General features: G+C 43.3%; 1 protein-coding gene across 10 annotated transcripts in view; it reads right to left on the reverse strand.

Moving 5' to 3' along the window:
* The window catches only part of mctp1a (multiple C2 domains, transmembrane 1a), a 121754-nt gene that overhangs the window by 15705 nt on the left and 91537 nt on the right, over positions 1-14512 (reverse strand). For 9 of the 10 annotated variants that reach the window (XM_031848960.1, XM_031848958.1, XM_031848959.1 and 6 more), the window contains 2 exons: positions 10077-10133; positions 7-4345 (listed from right to left, as the gene is read on the reverse strand). In XM_031848960.1, the coding sequence (XP_031704820.1) occupies positions 4025-4345; positions 10077-10133 (378 nt within the window). In that variant the 3' untranslated portion in view covers positions 7-4024. Of the gene's footprint in view, positions 1-6; positions 4346-10076; positions 10134-14512 lie in introns of those variants that run through there. The other variant, XM_031848961.1, reaches the window with a different exon arrangement.

Here is a 14512-nt window from a genome sequence, read left to right on the forward strand (position 1 = left end):
ACACACACACACACACACACACACACACACACACACACACACACAGAGCCCAGTCAGGCTAACCACATTGCACTTGCTGGTAAATTGTGGTAAACAAATGTGGTAAACTCCTTGAAACACTTGATTAAATATTTAACAAAGGAAAGACGCTCACTGCCTCTGTGTACTCGACTGCTCCATTTCTCTTTCAGGGAGATAGCATCATGCCAGAGTACATCTATATGCAAAAGTGCAAAGAGAGCAGTTGTAAACTTTTACAAAGACAGTTTGTTCTTCACTGACCCAAGGCCTAGAGCTAAACAAGAGAGAGGTCACTGAGGACTTGGCCTATTACGATGGACTCAAATATCTGTCCTATATCTATTGGGTTGAAATAGAGAGAGCCATTTCAGACTGTTTTAACCTCCGATCACAGTGTTCTCCCTGCTGGGTTACAACATAAAAATGATAAACCTAACCGTTATAATGCAGCACCATACATCCCATCACACCACGAAATGAGTCTGAACCACTAGTGGCTGATGCTCATTGCCGCTGTGCTAAAATTGCACCAGTTTCTTTGTTTTTCTTTTTGCCTCGCTCACTCGGCAGCACAGTAAAAATTGAAATGTCATATAAAACGTGACAAGATGCTAATATGTGGCTCCCAGAGGGCATCTGAAAGCGATTTTGTAACTGCAGATGGAGGCGGCATCCCTCCCATTTCCACCCCAGGAAAAAAGAAAAAAACATTGAAAAGTTGAGCAAGTTGAGGAATGCTTTAGGGGCGACACAAATTCAATTTCCAAAGCCTGTGCAAGAATTAGGAATGACAGAATAATAAATAGCGCATACAATTAGCACCTACTGTGTACTTAAAACTTGACGTGTTGCAATCCTCTCTGAGAAAAAAATCAAACATGGATACAAGAAAAATCATGATTCTATACACATAAACAAGATATTTGGCTGCTGTTGTCGACTTGCAGCAGATAAATAAATATAACAATAATTTAGAGATTGATGAAAGTGCAACACTGTTCACTGGTAGGAGGCTTTCATTTGCTCATTAGCATTCACTGGCTGTATTCAGTTCAGTCTAGTAGTATTTTGTTTGGCTCTACACAGGAGTAAATATTCTGAGTCATAGTGAAATGGGCAGATGTCCTTGTCTCCAAAATGAAGCAAGTAAGAATGTACTGTATATAGTTAGTACATTGCAAAAAGCTTCAAAAAGTCTATTAGTTCATTCATGATCAAAGACCATGGGATTGTTAATCAGCACAATGAGACAAATTTGTTTTGCATATTTTCATGAATGTTGGCAGCAAGTCAAATGCAGTCATGGAGTACTTTCTGTCTCTCACGTTGACCACTTAAATGAAATAGTTCAGCTCCTAAACCAGTCCCATTATGTAAGCCAAAGATTAAACTAAAACTACTGTGTTTCATCTGTGTCTATTCCAAGTATTACCAGCTCCACTGGGGAGCAATGAGTCACAGATTTGACCCCCTGGGAGTTAAGAAAGTCCCTAAAAGGGGAAAAAAAAATAAACTTGGCAACCCAGTGGCCTAGAAGAACAGATCCCCTCTGTCAGGAAATGACAACAAGACGAGACAAAAGGCCCTGTGACCGGCCTCAGATGCCACCATGCAACCTGGCACCTCGCCAGCGCCACATGAAAGAGGCAGATGTTCCCCCCCCCTTTTTTTTTAAGCAGCAGCTTTAATAAATAATTTATCTCATACAACAACTAATCCATGGGTGAATGTGGGGAATACATCTCTATTTCCCTCCCTCTCTTTTTATCATAAGCACATAAATATCTGTTTAACTAGGGTGTTGAGATGTGCTGCACGTCCTCCTGGCCCTCATCAGGCGGCTCGCACACACAACAGAGGCCACGTTAAGATCTGAAGGGTCGTCCCACTGCCATAGGTCCAATGTAAATGTGAGGAGAGCGTGTATGTCTGTGCGTATAGGATGAACACAGTTTTCTTTGAGAATATCCGTGTACCGAGGGTTGCTCCCACAAAGCCAAAGTCAAACTCCAGTTTAGACTGTCAGCTGAAGGTGGACCAGGCAGGCACAATGCTCTCTAGTGCTAATTAGTCTCTTCACCTAGCCGAGTCCCATAGCGAGGATAAATATACACATACGTAAAAGAGGGGGATAGAGGGAAAGAGGGAATAAAAGAAAGAGGTGTTGGTGACTTATTTTCAGTTTGACCTCTGCTTCCTATCCTAAAGAGAAAGGTTTCTGGTGGTACGAGTGTGTGTTTGTGACTCTGATGAGCCGGGTGGCAGGAGGTTGTATGCCACTGATCATCTTTACCCAACTCCCCCTGGGGCCTCTCATCACCTCCACCACACCAGCCACTCCATCAGACTCAAGGTCAGGCACGCACACACATAACTGACTACCACCCCACAACTTCTGCGCTTCCCCTTCCTCGCCTCCTGCTGAACGCCACCCGACCCCCGCCCAACCTGCACCCCAAGCCTGCCCAATTCTCCCCCACTTCGCCTCACCTCTGCTCCCCAGCTCCGGCACTCTCCTTCCCCTGTCCTTCCCTGGATCCAGTCTGGCAGTGTGTGATGAATGGGACAGCATTACTCTTGTCCTCTGTTGGCCTGGTTTAGCTGCTCCAGCCCATCACCCCCCATCTGTCTGTCTGTCTGTGTTGGCTTAAAACATATGCTACTGCGCAACCTAAACTCTGGATTAATTTGTTTTTACAATACACCAAGATGAAGGTACAAATGGGATTTCACATCTTATAATAAGGTACAGACATTTGGTAATTAGGTTAGCAATTACATTTATCGTTAAGACACATTTAGGCTTTTTTGATTCTGTAAGGTGAACGTCTATTCTACATTTAACTAATTATGATTTTGAACTACATTATATTATATGTTTTTATCAAGTAAATCATGTTTTACTCTTTCAGATCAGATTCATCACCTAGGTCTGTAAAGCTCTTGCTAACTTTTGTGTACCTTTCATTACATATTCACATTCAGAGACACAAGCAAAAGAAACAGCTGTAACATCCATGGTTTTAAACTTTGTTTTGGAAGGAGAAAAAAAACCCGACAGAGCGAGAGTGCATCGCTATGAAGTGTAGAGATCACGTCTTCAAAAAAGTAAATAAAATATGCATCCTCTCTGTGCTCATTACAGATTTATGACTTTTGTTAAAAGAAAAGGTGGCGGCTGCCTTCTTACATGTCTGACTTTCAAATTCAGACGACAATGCTGTCAAGTGTTGTGCTCCACATTCTGTCCAATGAGAGACTGGGAGGGCTGAGTGTGTGCCATCTTCAACGTCATATTTGGTGAGAGTTGCGAAGAGAGTAACTTTGAGTGGATGAGAGCACACAAGCACTCCTCACCTACAGTGCAACGAGTGCTCACCGTAATCCTTTGATGCATAGTTCATCAGTCAAAAAGTTCAGTTGGTTCAGCTGCTCGTGTGCATGTGATTCAGAACAATAACAGTTGGGGGAGTAGAGATTGCTGCATTAGGCATAATGAGCATTGGGATTTGCTCCAGCAATATGAAATAGTTTTGCTGTTTCTGTAGCAACTTTTAAGGAAGAAGAGCTCACAAGTGCATTCAAATCACCCCAAAACCGCACACACATGCACACAAGTATACACACCAGGGTTCTGAAAATCATTAGAAAATATGTAAATATTGTCAGTGACTTAGGGGTCATAAGGTGTGAAAACAATTCTTTTTTGTGAGACAAATGCAATTAGTGCTTCCAAAAACAAAACAAAAAGAAGTTAAAAAAAAAAAAAATAAATAAAAATAAAAAAACATACTAAGAGGGGAATTGCATTCTCTTATGGCCCTCTCACTGCACAGAATTACCCCAAAAATTGACGAGAGTCACTCCCAATATCACCCTTTAGTACCCCAGAGCAAAACACCATTGCACCTCAACACCTTGCAGGTTAGCAGTGCTACAGGGAAGTCACACAAAAAGACGGGGGAGGGCAGCCTTCCATGCTGGAGCCCCATTAGCTTCTCCATCACCTAAGAGAGCAGGCAGAGGCCTCGAGGTTGGGTTGCGGGCCAAACGTGCAGTGCGTGGGTGTTGATTGAGACGTGGACAGGTGACAAGTACTGTACAAAAACCCCGACAGGACAGCAGACGGAGGCCGTCGAACAGACGATGAGCTAAATAGGAAACCGGAAGACAGCGACACACACCATCGGGAGTCAGTGCTAGACCCACACACATGCCCACTTACCACCATCGCTCGTATCCACTCAAAGTGCCAGGAAGCCAACATATCCTCGAGGATATGGTTTTTATCACGGCTGTCCTCCCAGGGGCCTGGTTTAGGGTCCTTGTGGATAGATTACAATGAGATTTTCTCTTTACAACCCAGAGAAATGAGGGTGAAAGGGGTTAAAGAAAAAAATGTGGATGTCTTACAGCTGGGTCTTAAAGTTGATGTTTTGGCAAATATAACAAGGCTGTAGCCTAAAGTTAAGAAAACAAATGTAGCCTTGCAATGCAGACGAGAGTCATGATTGATTTTTATTTTTCTAGTACTCACCTTTGTATAGACCTAAAAAAAAACACTATTTGATATTTATTGGGTCCATTGGAGCAAATCTGTAATCAAAGGAGCACCCATATATATATAATCTCTAGTGAGTATACTGTAAGCTCTGTTAACCTATAGGTATACTGTCCATAAGTACAGAAAAAGACCCACAGTGCAAAAACAACACCATTTAATTTAAATAACAAAGGCCAGAGTTAAAGTAAAATGTTAAGAGGATGGCACAGAGTCAGAGACTGAAGGAGAATCTAGTGAAAGCAAAAGACAAAGCAAGAGATATGTATCTGGATGGAATAGAGATAGAGAGAGATGATCCACCTGATGTTTGTGTGCGACAAAGAGGAAAAACAAACAAACAATGCAGTGCATTTTGCATAGAGAGACAATACCCCTCCATGCCTCTTTCACCCTCCTTTTTGTTTTCATTCCTCCCTCTATTAGCAAAACATGATTAAAATGCAATTCCTACCAGCGTCTCTGTTGAACGAGAAGGGGAAAAAAAACTGAGATGGGAAGAAAAATGAAGCGGAAAAGTCAAAAGCATCTTTTATGGCGTGATGCTTTTCATCCTTCACAGGCGGCGAGAAGAAAAGAACACAGACATTCAAACTTTTTTCTCTTCCCCTCGTTCCCATTCTCCTCAGCAGTCGAAAACTCCCATGATACCCGAGGACAACCCGCTGCATCACAAGCTCAATAGCCTCCCCAGAACAACATTTCAGTCACACTTTTTTTTTTTTTTTTCAAAGAATTGATATAATTCCCAGTGCTCTCTTTAGTCCAATTACATTATGCCATGTCGCTATCTGAGCGATCTGCACAGTGCCGTGACTGGGACTGAGAGAGGAGTGTCGGGGCCTGGGAAGGTGCCGCAGAGCTCCTTGTGCTATCTGGAGATAAGTCGGAAAACTTGCACCATTTTTAACTATATTCACACTGGGACAAAGTGTGTGCCTTATTTAACACATTATATTGGAGCGGCACTTGCTTAATGATACGTAGAAGAAGAGACAGAGATGTGGAGAGAAAGAGACAGATAAATACAAACAGAGGAGTTGAGAGATATTCTAAGAAATGGATGAGAGTCCTACAGGATGGGAGCTGGATATGTGTTACATACATACAACCATTGATAAACACACATGTGCACGACTGTGTGTGCGCTGAACATGCCTACAGGGAATATGAGTAAAGGGTGAAACGGCGGTCTTAGCACACTAGATGACAAAGATAAAGAGATACCGTGGTGTAGGAAGATGGCTGTGTGGCAAGAGAGATGAAGAAACAGAGGATCATGTATGTTCAATAAAAAATAAAATGTGGACTCATCACTAATAAACTAAATAGCTCTCATAACGCTGATGACACCAGGCATGCATTCCAACTTGCTCTAACCTTTTTGGACCACTGGTTGTGTGGGAAATACCATATCAAGTGTATTCATTCATGGGTTATGCAAGTTGTGCACGAGTCAAACAGTCCTCTATAATTATGCCATAAGGGATGGAAATACAGTTTTGAATTATAATCAGCTGGTGCCTCAATAGGTCAGCAATGAAAAACAACATAAACGTAGGTTAATGTTGGACTCAAGTCTTGAATGAAAACAGATTTCATTGCTGGATATAGGTGTGGTATGGAGTGCCTTGGAGAATTGGTCCGACAGTAATACCAAATAAATCACTTTTCACTTCATTATAATTGAGATTTTACAGATCACTGTGCTGAAGCTAATGAATGGTCAACTCCATATTTACAATCAACTTTACACATGAGCGAGGGAAGGAGAAAATGGGCAAGAAACGGGGGAGATTTTGAAGGTGCATGTGGTGTGTGTGTGTGTGTGTGTGTGTGTGTGTGTGTGTGTAAGAGATATAGATAGACATGGAGAGAGAAAGAGAGAGGGAGTGCACCAAGCAGTAAGCCCATGAGCAGGACATGATTGCAGTGTGTATCTTATCTGTGTCAGGTCCTCCTGAGGCTAGTGGAGCCTAGCTGAGCGGAGCACGAGCGCTTCAGTGACCAGTCAACCGTGTGAAGGTAATCTCCCCTCTCTCTCTCTCTCCCTCCCTCTCTCCCTCCCTCTCTCCCCCTGTAAGCCAGCTCCCAACCCCCCCAGCTGAGCCGCTGCACACAAACACTAAGTGAGATGCTCACAACAGAAACAAACCCGTTTATGCACACTAACACTCACCCATGCAAAGCCTTAAGGTGATTGCCTCATGCCGGCTCTGGACAGTGAGCCCACAGGTGAGAGGAGACATCACAGGCTACATTGCACACTGAAGCCCCTGCAGCCAGTAGCTTGTAAATATAGGGATTCTATCTCACAATGTAACTTCAAGCTGCATTGGGAGATACTGAAAAGGTCCATACAAGGTACTAGGGGTTACGTTTTCCTGTTTTTTTAAAATCAGTAAGACAGAATTAAAAGGAAAAACAACATGCATTTGCTTCGTTTTTTTGGGGAGTAGGGATGGTTAAGGTGACAAAAAGTCAGAGATAATAGATGTCAATACACATCTATGTCATTTAAAAGATGGCAGATATTTTGACTTCATAGCAGAAAATCACAGGTATAACTAAGAAGTGATAATTGCTGCTCCAGGGCCCTTGAATTGTGCATTCTGCTCAGTCGCAGGGCTTACTTTGGAACTTGGAATGGAGCCATTGTTAATCTTCCAGTTAAATAAAAGTGCTACTAGGAAGGTGACAAGAGCCTAATGGTTGGCTAAGTAGCTTATGTGTCAAAAAATATGATCCTTTCAGGCAGAATATATATAATACAGGTTATGTTTAAGTATACAATTTCTATAGCTTTGTGTCTTCCATCCATGTATTGGATCACTAATATACTTTGAAGGAGAAAAAGTGCATTTGCAACTTGCCACTGTGTTTAAAATGAGTTTAGTTGAAAATAGAGGTTAAAAACTGGGGCAGTATACTGCAAACATATTTTATGTGTGTGCAGGCAATAAGAATCAAGCAACATTCCATGTTGAAGGTCAGCGCTCACACACACACACACAAACAGTGGAGGAGTAGAGGAGGGGAGAGGAAGAAATAAAATGAGTTTGTGTCTAACATTCTTTCACCCTTCATGTGCTTTCCTGCTTGGCTTTAACAACAGAGCCGTCCCCATCAATTAGTCGAGATGCTGGACTTTCATTGAGATTAAGTGACTAATATCAGTGCTTGCTCACAAGAAAGACACATTTCACGTCTGCCCAACAATCTGTTAAGTCAAAACACATGCGGTGATCCAAGGCAACAAGCCTGCAAGGGGTCCTCCATGCAATGAAAAACAGGTGCTCTACTTTTTGGCCATGTAATACCTCATTTAGCCTCTGGAGCAAAGGTTACCCAGCTAATAGCTGCCTTGTGGTGCGCACTGGGAAGAGCCGTGCACATGGCCGGAGTAAACATCTGGAACGGATTGTACATACTTGCAACATATGCTTCAAGTTCAATTAAAATGAGGCCTTGGCATATTTATTAATCTTTTTTTCCCTCTCCTCTCTCACTTACTCTCTCTCTCTCTGTTCTTATAGCCCTGTGCCATAAAAGAGGCCTCCTTCGACCCGTCCTTCATACTTATACAATCTGAAGCTGTACCTCATATCCAATGTAAAAGACCTCATAGCCAATGTAAAAAACTAATTTGTTGAGCCTTGGAAGTGCATTTGTTCTGCACTTAAACAGGTTGGACAGAGAGCAAGGGGGGAGGGGGAGAGAGAGAGCATGAAATAAAAAAAGGCAGGGAAGAGGACGATTAAGGGAAGGGTAGAGGGAGAGTGGGAGGGCAAAGACATGTAGGCGAAGAAAAAAGAAAAATGCCCCCCTTTCAACTTCCCTACAGCTCAAATGAAATGCTAACAGTTGAGGGGAGCAATAGATCAAAATGTATGAATCCAGAGTTGGTAAATTGTAGCCTTTGTGGCGGCTGTGCTATCCAGCATCCCAGCCCTGTGTGAGCACAGAGAGCAAGGCCCTCTTATGTGGAATAATCAGTTTGGCACCAAATCTGACGGAGGCCGCAAAAGCGGCTGCTGCACCTCATTTCAATATGAAAGTCCAAAAATGTATTTCATATAATCTGCCGCTTTTCAAATGCCTGTATTTTTTTCCCTGAGAGGAGGGGGGGAAATGCAATGATGGAGGACAGACATAAAGAAGGGGTAAAAAAAAAAAAAAAAAAAGGAAGGTTCAAGGTTGCCTGGTGCATATCTTCAGTCAGTGCCCCCCTGTACATTTCAGCCTTGGAACTTCACAGCCATGAAACTGTGGTTCTGCATCACTGTGGGAGAGGATGTAATGCTCACGTATCTTTGTGTGCTCATCGCCCAATTGGCTGCCTGGCTGACTGACTATTTGACCATCTGCACTATAAATGGGTTTTTCTAACCCTTTTGTTGCAGGCTTGCACTTACGGCCCTTCAAAACGGTAGAAGTTGTAGCAAGGTTGCAGTTGCATAAGTAAATTCCGCATATAGAGTGTCCTCAGGCTAAAATCACTTTCACATATCAAATTGCCTGGTCAAAGGCCTTTACAATTACCATTGCAAACAGCCAGAGCTTTCCTCCACAAAGATCACCAAACCAGACCGTGCAATTTACCACATCTTAGCCTACTAACCTTTATATTGCAGACGTGCTGCTGTAAGGCATCAAGTATCAGCTCAAGTCATTTCAGATCTACTGTTCAGTAAAGCTACTTCACTCTTTTCACGGTAAAAGATTTGTAATTTTCTTAAAAGTTTGAGTTATAATTTTGTCCTTGTTTAACACTGCTCGAGTATCAAACAGCACATCGATTTGTGTGCCGCGCCAAACCAGACAACACGGCGGTTGGATAAAGAGCTGTACCATTTCAATTATCATTCCCAAGTGGAACATTGACAAGGGACCTTATCCTATCCAGTGACATTTCTTTCAGTAGCTGTTCCTACAGTGTAAACGAGCAGAGGCAGTAAAGCAGCCACCTGTTGTTACCTGATAGTGTCTGGACAAGCCCAGATGCTGTTTTACTGGGACATAAAGGAGCTGTGAGTGGACCTAAATAACTAACTAAGCACTTTATGTGGGTGCATGTTCTCCGGAAGCAGGGCTGAAACACAAGCGTAACTTCAATTCAACATAGTGTTGCGTGAAGCGAAAAATAAGGATAGTGTGCAAAACGGCAGTAACAGACCAAAGCAAACGACAAAGAGAAAAGGTGAGAGATGTGTTGTGTATATATCTACAGAGAAAACTTTTCAAACGGTTAAAAGGTTGTACAATCTTTGTACATGTGTTTGTGCCTCAGGCAGTGAAAATACCTGAACGGGGGAGGAGATGGAGGGAAAGATGGAGTCATTTCTTTCTTCCGTTTGTGTTTCCGGTGTATGGAGCTGTGTCAACCTCTCCTGAGGCAGTGTGAGTATGCGCACGTGTGTGTGTGTGTGTGTGTGTGTGTGTGTGTGTGTGTGTGTGTGTGCGTGCGAGTGCATCCTAGACAAGACATAATTACCTTGTCATCTTTGTCAAAATCCTCATCCTCGTCCTCCAGCAGGTCCTCCACTGCTTGCTGACAGTTGCAACAGAGGAAAAAGAAGAAAGAGAAATATGAACGTTTATGCAACAGCTATAGAACAAATAAACATCAGATAGCACAGGGTTAACATCAGTAGAACAGCCGAAGAGGCACACTAAAGCTGATTGGTTATGCTTATGTCTGGCAAGAGGTCGTTAATGAGTATGGAAAGCATGCAGACGGCACAACTACTGGATTGGTGTGTGCTATTATGTCACGAGCTTCAGAAATGTTTAGAATGTAATTTTAGAAACATTCTGTTGTTCAAATGTGTCGACACTTCTGTAAATGCAAGCAAATGCTCTGGCTTTGAATTCCAACGGGCTGAGGATTAAAGTCTATTCATCCACTCAAATTGCACTGCACAAAAGCATTCAGATCTTTTTCCATTCAGCGGGACGAGACCAAGAACTCTTCTTCTGTTTCGGCTTCGGCTTGGTCCCATCCGACCTCTTCAACCTCTGCACTCGTCTCTCACCTCTGCCGCCAGCCGTCCGAACACTAAACATTCACATCTATCTATCGTTTCTCATCCTCTCACAGAACGATGCTCCACGAGAGAAGAAAGCCTGCAGCACACAGAGCAAGTCACAAAGAACAGCAACTACGTGCTTCAGTGGTCCACGACCGATGAAACCGGAGCTGGTGTAGCTCTGAAGCCCCCAAATACCATGATACACACTGTACAACACAGCGCATACAGATATATTGACTATACAACATAACAATGGTACATGCAAGTGGTACCTTTTCCTATTCAACAATGTAATTTTTACATAAACATTAAGAGACATTGAAATGTAGTAGGGAATTGGCTTTACTGAAAATGCAGCCCTTTACATTACAGCTGAGACCTCTATCTGTATGTGAAAAGCATGTCTTGGCATATATGGAAAGCCCTGAACCAACAAGAGCAGCTTGGGCCTCTGTGTTTAGTGATACTATGACTGAGTATTGTATGCAACAGTACTTGAATTGTTTGGGCGTCTTTGTGAGCATGCACAACTTCACGTGTCTAGACGTGATGCCAACGAGGCACAAACCACAGATCACTGCAGTATCTCTTATCCACCCTCTGTCTGTCAATCACAGATCAAAGCCACAAGGTCACATTGTTTGCTCCGAATTTAAATAAACAAACACGCATATTATAAGCCCGACAGCCGTCAACCTCAGTATTCATCTCTCATTGTTGTGCTGCGTTACGACCCCCCCCCAAAAGAACGTTGCCCAGCCTCGACATCACCACAAGCCCCTAACCACCTCCAGAACAGCACTGGCACAACTGGTTTGGAGAAATCCAAAAATCATTACTTAACAACACAATAGCTTTTGTCCTTTTTGTTTTTCCCCGGAATAAGGGAGGGGGGGGGAACTATGTGGCGGCTGACATAAGCCTCTTATGTAAATGCGGCTTCCCACACAAACAAAGAGGAGTTCAGAACAGCAGAGTTGAGAGGGTAGAGTCAATAGTGAGTGTGTGCGTGTGTGTGTTCCATCAATAGTTTAGAGTCTGGAGTGCAAAGTGTTGTGCGTCAATGTATGCACGGCACCCAGCATTTTAACTGTACAGCAACCGGTCATTCACAGTTCCCTGAGAATCCATCAGTGTCGACACAAATAAGCTTGAGTGTTGACAGCTCAACATCTCTGTATTGATACGGAATACGTTCACAACTACAGTATACAAAACCCAGAGAGGGGCTTCTTTCACTCAGCTGAGTCAAAAGACGTGATGCTGTCAAATGAAAGCCTTCTGGCAACTCTAAACAAATGAACTATAACTGTTTATAAAGTCATCATGGTTCCTCCCAAATCCTTTCACCCATGCCAAAATACAAACATAATGGATTCCTCCACACAGAGGCTTCACCAGGGCACGCCTGGCACACGCTCCAAACTTTAAACAAAGGGAATGAGCATGAGCTAGCTGGAGAAGCATGACCTAGAGAGACAGAGAGAATGATAGAGTCGTTTGTCTCTCTCTGCTCTCCGCTCTCTCTCTCTCCTCTGCCGCCTCTGGTTACAGAGAGAAGTCATGTTTCCTGCAATGAGACACAGTGTAAAATTAATAAATAAAACGACATGGAACATGTCATCTGCCCTGAAGATTGCCACGGCTAAATGTGTGCACTGAAGCTACTGTCTCAGTAAGGGAGGATATAAATTACCTCAGTGCAGCCGATGAATTCCAAACATCTTTCTTTCTCTCCCTCTCTCTATTTGTCTCGCTCTTTCGCTCTTTCTAAGACCTGTTTGGTGTATGATATCATTTGTCTGCTTATCCCTCCATTATCATGTTGTTTGAATTACTATCATTACAGCACGGCGGCATCAAAGCCTTGCTGTCGACAGGATCGCGTAGCGCTCACGTTGCCTGCAGAGCTGCTCCAGTCAATTCAATATCTACTGAGGTGGGGGATTAACATATTCAGACCTATTCAAATGATACAGGGATGATGCAGGCTACTCTTACAGATTACACTGTGCCCCATAAATACATACAAAGACGGTGATAATATAAAATACACACAAAGAATATAACGGAGTGCAATGACATTGGGAGTTCAAATGGCTGTGAAAGTATGAATACATCGCTTTGGCCTTGGTGGTTTAGACCTAAAAAGCTGATTTGCAAAAATTAAGCAGAAATTGCTTTGGTTCAGATGCTAAGCTCTGCTACATCACTCCAATTTTCCTCTAACTGTACTTCCAATCAAGGCAAACATATCGTCTGTAAAGAATGAACTGCTGTCCATTAAAATTAACTGGAAAAAGGATTGTGCATTATATGTTTTTGCTCTGACAAGAATGCCATGTACTCTGTATGCAGAGGTTTTGACTGTCAGTGACTTAATTTTGAATGACATACCAGTCCAAACAACATCAGAGGTGGTGTAGTATCCTCTTGTTTTGATGTATTCTTCAGAGTATCCTTGTATGGCTATTGTTCTACTCCATTTGGTGATTTGACAGCTTCAAAGCTGGAACTGTTACCGTTTTGCATCGTCATGTTAGCACTAATTTACATGCAGCCTTACTGTTGCTCTGCTCCAGATGAAGTGCATGGGGCTAGCTAAATCTAAACTCTGACTTTGATGTTGGAGGACTAGAAGTGTGGTTGTAGCTTATCCAGGTAATATGACGTGAATAGAGCCAAAACAAGTGTTAAACTGAGGCTACAGGAAAAGATAAACCTTGTTTAGAATGGAAAATATATTCCAAGCTTCAAGTACAAATATAAAAAAAATGCAAACGAGCTAATCAACTAGATATACTTATCCATAGGTGTATAACTACACTGTAAGATACTTAGAGGGTTTAAACCTAACTTGACATGTCGGGAACAAAAAAATCTCTACTTTACATAGATAGATGCTACTTTCATGGAAGTTAAAGAGACAGAACCTGTCTGGATCAATGGAACATGTGTACGCACACAGACACTCCCACCCCACAGAGGGAAAGTAAAAATCTACTGCCTGAAGTAGTAGACACATCATTTTCACCCCTGAAATGCCTCTAAACTCGACCCTCTCTCTCCCTGGCTAGGCTGAGTTCCACCATCTCCCCTCCTAACCTTCCCAATGACAGCCGCAGTGGGAATTGACGCCGAGGCAGACATCTCAGCGAACATGAAGATATATTTTCTCCTCCTTTTTTCTCCCATTCCTCCATCCCTTCCTCCTTCCACCCTCCTGCTGCTCTTCCTCTTTGATACGTGAGGGGGTTTTAACCTCTCCAGCTGCTGAGGTTTGGCCGACTGGCTGGCTGGGGGATCTCAAGGCCCTACTTGGTATGCACTGTCCATGTGTGTGTGTGTGTGTGTGTGTGTGTGTGTGTGTGTGTGTGTGTGTGTGTGTGTGTGTGTGTGTGTGTGTGTGTGTGTGCATATTGCCTACACCACAGTTTCTGAAGACTGGGGGAGGGCTGTGCGTCTGATAAGGGCTGCTGGCTGACCCACGCGGGCCCTTCACAAGCTGTCAGAGCCGTGGCCCTCAGAGGGGGGCCCTTCCATCTGCACTGCCCCAGCCAGAGCTCACCCAGCAGGGGGCCAGAGAGCGGTGAGGCCGGGGTGCTACCGGAGCTGGAGGCTAGGGGTGGGCGTGAGAAGGCTGGCTCCATATTCATGAAAGCAACACCAAATCTGTGAGCGTTGGAGAAGATCGAGTTTCGGGATAGTAACGTAAGCATGGCTAACACAATGCATGTGTCTCATTGCTTATTTGCTGACAAATCCTCAAGTGTGTTTAGTCAGGCATTCAGCAGCTATCAAGAGGAAAGCACAATTTTACATGATCCACAAGCGTTGTTGAGATAGTGAGTAAATACAGTGATAAGATGTTTGTCCTTCTCAGACAGATGATGCAGTC

The sequence above is a fragment of the Anarrhichthys ocellatus genome, unplaced genomic scaffold, assembly GCF_004355925.1.
Source record: "Anarrhichthys ocellatus isolate YVR2014 unplaced genomic scaffold, GSC_Weel_1.0 scaffold9, whole genome shotgun sequence".
Lineage (NCBI taxonomy): Eukaryota > Metazoa > Chordata > Actinopteri > Perciformes > Anarhichadidae > Anarrhichthys > Anarrhichthys ocellatus.